Below are 10,488 nucleotides of genomic sequence, written 5' to 3'. Positions count from 1 at the left end.
CGGTAGCGGGAGCATGGAGGCTGGAGTCGAGCGGGCTCGAGGTGGACTCCGAGCGGTCGGAGGAGCGAGGAGAGGTCTCCTGTCCCTAGCGAGCTCTCGGGAACGTTCTTGAAAGCGGAGGTCGATGCGGGTGGCCAAAGAGATTAAATCCTCCAAGGAGGTGGGGGTATCCCGCCCCGCCAGCTCGTCCTTGATCCGCCCCGAAAGGCCCCGCCAAAAGGCTCCCACCAAGGCCTCATTGTTCCAACCCAACTCTGAGGACAGGGTGCGAAACCGAATGGCGTACTGACCTACTGAAAGCGTGCCCTGATGCAGATTGAATAGTGCCTCGGTAGCAGAGGCAAGGCGACCGGGTTCATCAAACACCTTACGAAAGGTGTCTAGAAAAAAGGAGAGTTGAGTGACCACGGGATCGTCTTTCTCCCAGAGGGGGTTAACCCACGCTAGAGCCTCTCCTTCTAAGTGGGACACAATGAAGGCCACCTTGGCACGGTCAGTGGGGTACTGATGTGGCAGCAACTCAAAATGTAACTGGCATTGATTTAAAAACCCTCTACACATCTTGGGGTCGCCACTATAACGCGGGGGTTTAGCCAGCCGAGGGGAGGGGAGCGGAACCGCAGGCTGTGCCGGGGCTGCGGCCGCGGTCTGGAGGGCCAGCAGGCGGTTGTCCACCGAGGCCATGTAGTTCAGGATATGAGCCTGAGTGTCGCGCTGCTGGGCTAGCTCCTGTTCGAGGCCGGCGATCTGGGTGGTACTCCCTGGATCCGAGGCCTGTAGTGACGAGAGACGAGACTCCATGGATTTGAGGAACGACATGATCCTCGCTTGATTTTCCCACAGGAACAGAAGTTCCTTTTGGGTCGGGGTAGAAGTACCAGCGGGGTCCATGGCCTGATCGTTCTGTAAGGATTCCCAAGGGTGAACCCACTGGACCGCGGCAAGCGAGCCTCCCCTGGGCGAGCGGACCAGGTGGACCACCCCCTATACAGGGAGTGTTTGGGACAGGCCCAGGGGAAACTACTCACCACGGCAGCTGGTACCCGAGGACGGAGGTGCACAGTAGAGGGTGCAGCGGGCAGGCGGAAGGATGAGCTGGACTGGAACCGGCAGGACTGGAGGCCAGGAACGGAGGCTGAAGGATACAGGCAGGCAAGGCTGGAACGGCAAGACACGGGTCAGACGCAGGGCACAGGCTGAACACGGAGACGAGATGGCGGGCACTGGGAGGAACACAAGGAACGGTTAGACAGGGAGGACGAGGAAAGGGTAAGAGCAGCAGGGAAAAAGGCAGGCAGGCTGGAGCCAGAGTCACAGAGAGAGGAAGTGATGATCAGGCGGTGAGCTGGAGGAAGAGGCTGCCTCTTATAGAGGCAGGAGTCTCTGGGTCAGGTCAGCAGGGTCAGGAGGGCGGGGAGAAGGCCTGGCTAGGCCTGTAGTGGGACCTGGAGCGCAGGGTGCGCATGCGCCCCGGGCCGAATGCCGGGACAGAGCGCGGGGTGGAGGACAGGCGTGCAGGTGAGCGCGCGCCCGCCACGGGAGCACGCCGGAGGCGGCGGGCGCACCCAGCGCGGGGAGAGGCGGCAGCAGGAGCCGAGGACGCGGCGGGAGCGGCGAGCGTGGAGCCGGCGGTGAGCGTGACACACACACACGTACTCACATATACACACACACACATGTACTCACATACACACACACATGTACTCAGATACACACGCACTCACATACACACACATACTCACATACACACATGTACTCAGATACACACGCACTCACATACACACACACATACTCACATATACACACACACATGTACTCACATCTCCAGCACAGGCCGCAAACCACCCTCTTTCCTGCTGGCTATGACTGCATGGAGGTGGGTGGGCAGGCAGCTATGGGAAACACACACACACATGTACGTACATACACACACACATACACATACACTCACTGGCCACTTTATTAGGTACACCTGTCCAACTGTGTGTTAAGACTTAATTTCTAATCAGCCAATCACATGGCGGCAACTCAGTGCATTTAGGCATGTAGACATGGTCAAGACAATCTCCTGCAGTTCAAACCGAGCATCAGTATGGGGAAGAAAGGTGATTTGAGTGCCTTTGAACGTGGCATGATTGTTGGTGCCAGAAGGGCTGGTCTGAGTATTTCAGAAACTGCTGATCTACTGGGATTTTCACGCACAACCATCTCTAGGGTTTACAGAGAATGGTCCGAAAAAGAAAAAAAATCCAGTGAGCGGCAGTTCTGTGGCCGGAAATGCCTTGTTGATGCCAGAGGTCAGAGGAGAATGGGCAGACTGGTTCGAGCTGATAGAAAGGCAACAGTGACTCAAATTGCCACCCGTTACAACCAAGGTAGGCAGAAGAGCATCTCTGAACGCACAGTGCGTCGAACTTTGAGGCAGATGGGCTACAGCAGCAGAAGACCACACTGGGTACCACTCCTCTCAGCTAAGAACAGGAAACTGAGGCTACAATTTGCACAAGCTCATCGAAATTGGACAGTAGAAGATTGGAAAAACGTTGCCTGGTCTGATGAGTCTCGATTTCTGCTGCGACATTCGGATGGTAGGGTCAGAATTTGGCGTAAACAACATGAAAGCATGGATCCATCCTGCCTTGTATCAACGGTTCAGGCTGGTGGTGGTGGTGTCATGGTGTGGGGAATTTTTTCTTGGCACTCTTTGGGCCCCTTGGTACCAATTGAGCATCGTTGCAACGCCACAGCCTACCTGAGTATTGTTGCTGACCATGTCCATCCCTTTATGACCACAATGTACCCAACATCTGATGGCTACTTTCAGCAGGATAATGCGCCATGTCATAAAGCTCGAATCATCTCAGATTGGTTTCTTGAACATGACAATGAGTTCACTGTACTCAAATGGCCTCCTCAGTCACCAGATCTCAATCCAATAGAGCATCTTTGGGATGTGGTGGAACGGGAGATTCGCATCAGGGATGTGCAGCCGACAAATCTGCGCCAACTGTGTGATGCCATCATGTCAATATGGTCCAAAATCTCTGAGGAATGCTTCCAGCACCTTGTTGAATCTCTGCCACGAAGAATTGAGGCAGTTCTGAAGGCAAAAGGGGGTCCAACCCGTTACTAGCATGGTGTACCTAATAAAGTGGCCAGTGAGTGTATGTACTCACACACACATGTACACACACACACGTACTCACATACACATACACCACACACACTTCCCTCCCGATGAGATAGCATCGGGCACACCTATAGTCATATTAGTTAAGAAAAGAGGGTACTCCTTGTTAGGTGTTAAATCACCAATAGAAGAAAAACGGTTAGAGACTAGACATGCTGTTATTAAAGAAACAAAATTGCAACTGTAATAAATTTGTGACTGAATATGTATTCAACCATCTAAGGCTGGTTTCACATTAACGTTTTTTAGCGCAGTGCATCGTGCACGTCCATGCGCATGCGCCATGCACCCCTATGTTTAACAAGGGGAAGCATGGACAAGCGTTTCAACGCGTTTGTATGCGTTTTTGTGCGCGTGCGTCTTTTTGTAGTGTGCGCCTAGGCGCACCGGACGCAACCTGTTGCATTTTTGGTCCATCCAACCTGTATAAAAAAAACCTCATGCGCACGGAATGCGCAAAAATAGCACATTACAGTCTATGGGAACTCAGGCATGCGCATAGACATGCGCACACCTGCATTTAAGATCGCATGCGTTTTAAGAGTTTACATGGCTAGAAACTGGTTAAAACGCATGCGCCTAAAAAAAGCAAACGCATGCAAAACGCATGTGCACATGCTGCAGAAAAATCCGAGTGGAAACGCTGTGGGTTTATTTTTTGCAGCATGTCAATTCTTTGTGCGGATCTGCAGCGTTTCTGCACCCATTGACTTGCATTGATCCGCAGCAGAACTGCAGGTCTAAAAAATCTGCGGTTTTGCTGCGAATGAAACGCTGCAGATCGGGAGGGGGTAAGAGTGTGGGCAGAGTGTGGGCGGTGACTGTGTGCGTGTATGGTGTGTGGGCGGTGACTGTGTGCGTGTATGGTGTGTGGGCAGTGACTGTGTGCGTGTATGGGCCTATGTGTGTGTGTGCGTGGATCATCGGCTGTGTGGGGAGGTCTGCCGGACCTGTGCGGGGGTCATCAACTGTGCGGGGGGGTCTGCCGGGCCTGTGCGGGGGTCATCGGTTGTGCGGGGGGGGCTGCCGGGACTGTACGGGGCCTGTGCGGGGGTCATCGGCTGTGCGGGGGGGTCTGCCGGGCCTTGCGGGGGTCATCGGCTGTGCGGGGGTCATCGGCTGTGTGGGAGGGTCTGCCGGGCCTGTGCTGGGGGGTCTGCCGGGCCTGTGCAGGGATCATCGGCCTGTGCGGGGGGTCTGCGGGCCTGTGCGGGGGGAGTCTGCGGTGGTGTATGTGTGTGTGTATATGCAGGCATCGTCCGATGGGACTACAAGTCCCATCGGGCTATGCCTGCTACCCTGACAGTGAGTGACACATTAGCCAATAATGGGACAGTAGTAGTCCCATCATCCAGCTAATGTGTTGAATGTAAAAAAAAACATACAGAACATACATATAACATACAACACATGACAGAGTATATACTCACCAATCACCTAATCCCCGATCACCTGTAATAAAGATAAAATAATAAACCAACATATACTCACCTTTCCGCCGTAGTCCAAATAATGAGGGTCCCATGACAATTTCCCCTATAGAACAGTGACATAGGGTGATGTCACTGCTCTACAGCGGCTCTAGCGGTGAAATGACAGGTGGAGGTAACCCTCTGCGGTGTATCCCTCCGCCGCTGACAGCAATGCTGGGTGAGAAAAATTCCCACCCAGCAATGCCGTAAAGTAAGAGAATGAACTCACTTGACCTCTTCAATGATGCACTGTAGGAGGATTATCACTGGGAGGCCCTATAGAGCAGTGACATCACCTGATGTCACTGTTCTATAGAGAAAATCGTTGAGGGACCCTCGTTTAATTGGACTGCGTCAGACAGGGAGTATATGGTTGGTTTATTTTTTTACTTTTTATTCTAGGAGATTGAGGGCGTCGTTTGGACCTGGGAGAGCAATAAAAATATGAAAACTGTGTCGTGTTTTATTTCATTAAAAGACTTTATTCTTATGTGTGTGTGTTTTTTTAACTCTTTCAAAAGATTAATAATGGATAGGCACCTTATTGATGCCTCTCCATTGTTAACCGAGCTTAATGTCAACTTACAATAGCAAGGTGACATTAACCCCTTATTACCCCATATCCCACCACTACACGGGAGTGGGAAGAGAGGGGCTAAGTGCCAGAATTGGCACATCTTATAGATGCACCATTTCCGGCGTGGCTGCGGCTGGTATTTGTATTCACGGGGGGCAATATCCATGACCCCTTCCTAGGCTATGAATATCAGCCCGCAGCTGTCTGTGTAGCCTTTCTGGCTATAAAATATAGGGGGACCCCATGTCATTTTTTTGGGGGGTCCCCCTATTTTAATAGACAGTAAAGGCTAGGCAGACCGCTGCGGGCTGATATTCATAGCCTGGGAAGGAGCCATGGGTATTACCCCCCCTCCCAGACTATAAACATTGGCCCCCAGCCGTCAGCTTTCCCCCTCTGGCGCAGAAAATTGCGCGGGAGTCCATGTCATTATTTTTTCCGTTTTTTTTAAATATATATGGCTATTTATCTTTAGATATATCTATGGAAAAATCTATAGAAATATCTATGGATATATCTATAGAAATATCTATGGATATATCTATTGAAATATCTATAGATACATCTATGGAAATATCTATGGAATATCTATAGACATATCTATCGATATATCGATAGATAGATATGAGATAGATAGATAAATAGATATATCTATCCATATATCTATCTATATCTAGCTATCTATCCCATATTTATCTATCTATCCCATATTTATCTATCTATTATCATCTGTCTATCTGTCTATCTGTGTGTGTAATGGAGTGTGGGTTGGACAAATGTAAAAGAGGAGATTGGACACAAATGACATCACAAATCTTTTTTTTTGTTGAATAGCATATCTTTATTTAGCTTACAAAAACACATACATACAAATCCGCAGGGAAAACCGCACTGAAAAAGGGCATGAAATCCGCCACAAAAACGCATCAAAAGCGCACCTGCGTTTTCTGCCAAGAGATGCAGATTTTTTGCAGAAAAATTTGCGGTAGAATCTACACTGTGTGCACATACCCTAAGGACCCATGAGGAAATGGAAACAGGAAAAATGGACAAAAATGGACAAAATCAGAAGGAAAAAAGCAGGGGTAAAAATGGGAATAAATAGAAAAAATGGGAAATAAAGGGAGATGGTAGGAAAAAGGAAAAAACAGAAAAAAGGAAAAAAAATGAATAAAAAAATAAAAAAATAAAAATAAATAAAAAATAAATAAATAAAATTAAAAAATAAAAAATAAAAAAAAATTAAAAAAAAGGGGGCAAGAAGAAAAATCACATTACCTGTGTGGAAGAGGGAGTGATGATACCCCAGTTTTATGTGAACATTAATACGGCAACTACGGACCTATCTTGCAGGAATATATCTGTCTACACCAGGGTCATTTTTCGTTTTTGTTATGTGGTGGTGTTTTGCCTCATTTCATTTGGCGACAAGATGGAGAAAAACATTTTCCATTTTCTCTATTTTGTCAGTCCATGGAAATCGGATCGCAATCAGATGTCATCCAAGTGCAGAATATTGGATCAAACTTGGTCATGTGGCGATTCTTTTTTTCCACCGACTGGCTCTGTTCGAGGAAAAAATTGGACATGTGCGCAGCCCAATAGACTAACATTGGTCCGAGTAAGATCCAATGTTTTGTTAGATCGTTCTTGGACCAAAAATATAGTCGCCTGCAAGAGCCCTCATTGTAAGGCTGGAGTCACACTACAGCAAGATACGGCCGAGTCTCGCAGGTTAAAACCAAGCTCTGGCACCGGCACTCTGGAGCGGAGCGTGCGGCTCCATGTATTGCGGAGTGCCGGCGCCAGAGCTTGGTTTTAACCTGCGAGACTCGGCCGTATCTCGCTGTGTGTGATCCCGGCCTTAGGGTTATGTGTGCAGCATGACAATCAGTGAGCACACTGCACACTCCGCACTTAGGTCAGGGCAAGTTAATCCCATGACCGGTCACAGAATGCTGTTAGCCATGCACAAATGGTAAGGCCAAAATAATTGCACTAAATAAAATTGCCCAAAGTTTTGGAACTGTGTGGTGGATAAAAAAGCAAATATTCAGGGGAGCAGCTGGCATAAAATCAGAGCAAAACCTCGCCATTTTTCATCAGATTGCAGGTCCTTTTTAAGAGAGCACCAGTGCAGCACCACTCATCCCTGTAGAAGCGTCAGATTAATGTTTGTACAAGTCTGAACAGCTGCGTATTTGCTCATTATTGTGCCCTTTCAATGTCTACAAAAAGTGGAGAGAGAAAATCTGACATCGGAATAGTACGGTAATTACCATACTCTGTAAATAATAAGCCATGTACTCAAGAAGAGCAGGAACCCTGGACTGCTTCCCAGTCATTCCTGTCCTGTTAGTTCTCACAGTCTGAAGGTATTTCAAGGCGGTCATACCTCATGAGTAGAGGCACAGGTGAGACAATTCGGCTACACAGAACACAAGAATGGGCTCCATTATTCTCTAGGCCTCCTGGTCCAGAGTCAACATAACTTGACCCGAGGGAATGTCTTCCTATACTTCTTCGGGTGAGCCTGTTTAACCCCTTGAGTATGTGTACTGTATTTACTATCTCTATAGCCACTGGCATTTCAGGAATTTCTCACACCCCCTCTTTAGAATTTTCTGCCAAGCCAAAGCAAAGCTGTTTTGCAAGTAATCTTGTACTGTAGAGCTGCCGATCCCGTAAGTCAAATTAAGGAAAATAAATAGCAGGGAAGAGATTATTTGGAGCCCAAGGTGAGTGAAATCTGAGCCGCGAGACATGGCTCACTGGCTAAGCCAATAACATGTAGTTAAAGTAAAACCACGAGACTTCTTTATTTCAGGTTACTATGGGAGCTGGTTAAACACACATTAGATTGTCACCATGCCCTACGGTAGTAGGTCTGCACTCATGTCATGTGGGGAATCTTCTAAACGTACGTCTTACCCCATGTCTTTCAGACGCTTTGATGCTTTAGGATTGAGAAGAAAACTCCAAGATAACAGATGTTGGCTGAGCCATGTGGATGCCATGGCCAGCGGAAAAGTTTGCAATCCAAACCAGAAAGATGTCTTGATAGGTTTGAACAGTCGTTTGGCTTTGTATCTTGAAAAAGTGAAGAAATTGGAAGAGTCCAATCACAAACTTGAACTACAGATCCAACAGGTGTCTGAGAAACGGGTGGTATGCCGAGACAACAGTCATCATTGGAAGACCATTGACGAACTCGAAAATCAGGTGAGATATCACAGGTTCTTCATTTTTTATCCATTGTAAGGTATTCCATATTGTGTCAATTTTTATTGCATGGTGGGCCCTAATGCCCTCCTGTCCTTCAGGGTCATATGCATGTGTGAGTCGATGACAGAGACTGAAGACGGACCAGTATGTATTAATCTTATTTTGGCAAATGCATTATCCATATAAAGTGACCTTGATGTAACATAGTTGCCATTACCAAGTCCAGTGCCAAAAATTAGCACAACCACCCAACCAAGACGAAGCTAGAATTCTAGAATGCTTTAAAAAGCTTTAGGTTGACTTGTGCCATTTGTGATACATTCTACTGAAGGACCACTTATGGTTCATTATATAGTGCCATTAATGCATTCCTGTCCTCCAGGGTCATATGCATATGTGAGTCAATGACGGAAACTGTAGAAGACCAGTATATATTAATCTTATTTTGGCAAATGCATCATCCATATAAAGTGACTTTGAAGTAACACAGTTGTCATTTCCAAGTCCTTCGCAAAAAATGTGCATAGCCATTCAACCAAAACCAACCTAGAATTATAGGATGCTATAAAAAGCTTTAGGTTGACTTGTGCCATTTGTTGTATGTTCTCCTGAAGGACCACTTATGATTTTCCATATAGTGCTATCAAAAGAAAATTATTTAGTGTGGGGTCATGGATGCAAATTCTAAATGCCTCATTTACCAGGTAGACTGACACTCTGTCTAGTTTTGACAAGTTGTACATCCCTACTATTGAGCCAGGGGGTGGATACTTTTTTAATAAATGACTTCACATCCAGAAGTCATCTTTTCAAGGAGGTTCTCTGATCATCAAGAATAGATTCAGGCTTACAAAATTAAACATACGGTTTGTGATACTTACCTTACAATTTGGAACAATTTAAATGAACAAATGTGTTGCCTTCCATTATATGTTTGAATATGGAGGTATTCTCATTAGAGGCATTGCTTGTAAGGGAGAGAATATTGTGCTTTATGGTGGCACAATACAGCAATAATAAAAGTGCCCGTAAGTCACTAACAAGGAATTTAGAGCTTTGTATGCCACCATACTTTGCAGTGTGCATGGACTCCAAGCTGGTACTGTAGATCATATGCCCAGCAGCAGAATGGAAATAAACAGCCTTTTTCGAATAGAAAACAGTACATTTTTAAAGCAATTGTCTACTAAATGGAGATAGAGCTGTAAAATCAGAAAAAAAAACATAAAGCAAAGTGTATGTGACATACTGAACTTGTAAGGATTTAATACTATTTTCTGTGGGAATTCTGAAACCCATGGAAAGCATGGAGGAGGAAAAAATAATGTATATTTTCTGGAGACAAAAATATTTCCAACATTGGAGATCAAAGAAATTCCATGACCTGGGTTTTATTGAAAAACAACATTAACCTTTTGAAAGTGTTTTTCTCTGTGCAGCCAGCATTCACCTAGGTTTACCGACTAATGAGGGGCACCATTGTTTCCTTCTAGGTGTGATGTACATAGCTGTTTTTCTATATCAAGCAAAACAATAGAAAGGCAGCTGTTTTGAAGCCTGTGGTTTACCACTGAACTAGGGCGTGTGCGCCATACAGGAGTTAGGGACGGGGGGGAGCATAGGACTTATGGAGTAATACTTATCCCAGACATCTGTTGTATATCGATAGCATAAACCATAAATGTTTCCTAGGTGTATATTCCATTTATAAGGGCTGCATCGTTTCAGTGAAAACCATACTTTAAGAGTAGCCATAAAGACGGCCTAAGAGGGTTGCTCCTACTGATAGATGCACTTTAACACCTCATACAGTAATTTCAGCAGTGCAACAATGGGGGCAAGGAATCTTAAGGCCCTGTCACACTTAGTGATGTACCAGCGATCCCGACCAGCGATATGATGCGGTCAGGATCGCTGGTGCATCGCTAAGTGGTCGCTAGTGAGTTGCCACACAGGCAGATCTCACCAGCGACATCGCTGGGGATGGGGGTCGCTACTTACCTGTGACACCAGGCGATCCTGCG

The 10,488-nt window shown here is 46.6% G+C and overlaps 1 protein-coding gene across 3 annotated transcripts in view; it reads left to right on the top strand.

Moving 5' to 3' along the window:
- Positions 1-8,000: 8,000 nt before the first annotated feature.
- Positions 8,001-10,488, top strand: part of LOC141086533 (keratin, type I cytoskeletal 13-like) — a 116,414-nt gene continuing 113,926 nt past the window's right edge. For 2 of the 3 annotated variants that reach the window (XM_073572673.1, XM_073572671.1), the window contains exon 1: positions 8,001-8,461. In XM_073572673.1, the coding sequence (XP_073428774.1) occupies positions 8,108-8,461 (354 nt within the window). In that variant the 5' untranslated portion in view covers positions 8,001-8,107. The remainder of the gene's footprint in view (positions 8,462-10,488) is intronic. The other variant, XM_073572672.1, reaches the window with a different exon arrangement.

The sequence above is a fragment of the Dendrobates tinctorius genome, unplaced genomic scaffold, assembly GCF_039654945.1.
Source record: "Dendrobates tinctorius isolate UK_male_01 unplaced genomic scaffold, ASM3965494v1 ptg000032l, whole genome shotgun sequence".
Lineage (NCBI taxonomy): Eukaryota > Metazoa > Chordata > Amphibia > Anura > Dendrobatidae > Dendrobates > Dendrobates tinctorius.
This window is presented reverse-complemented; position numbering and strand designations above follow the sequence as displayed.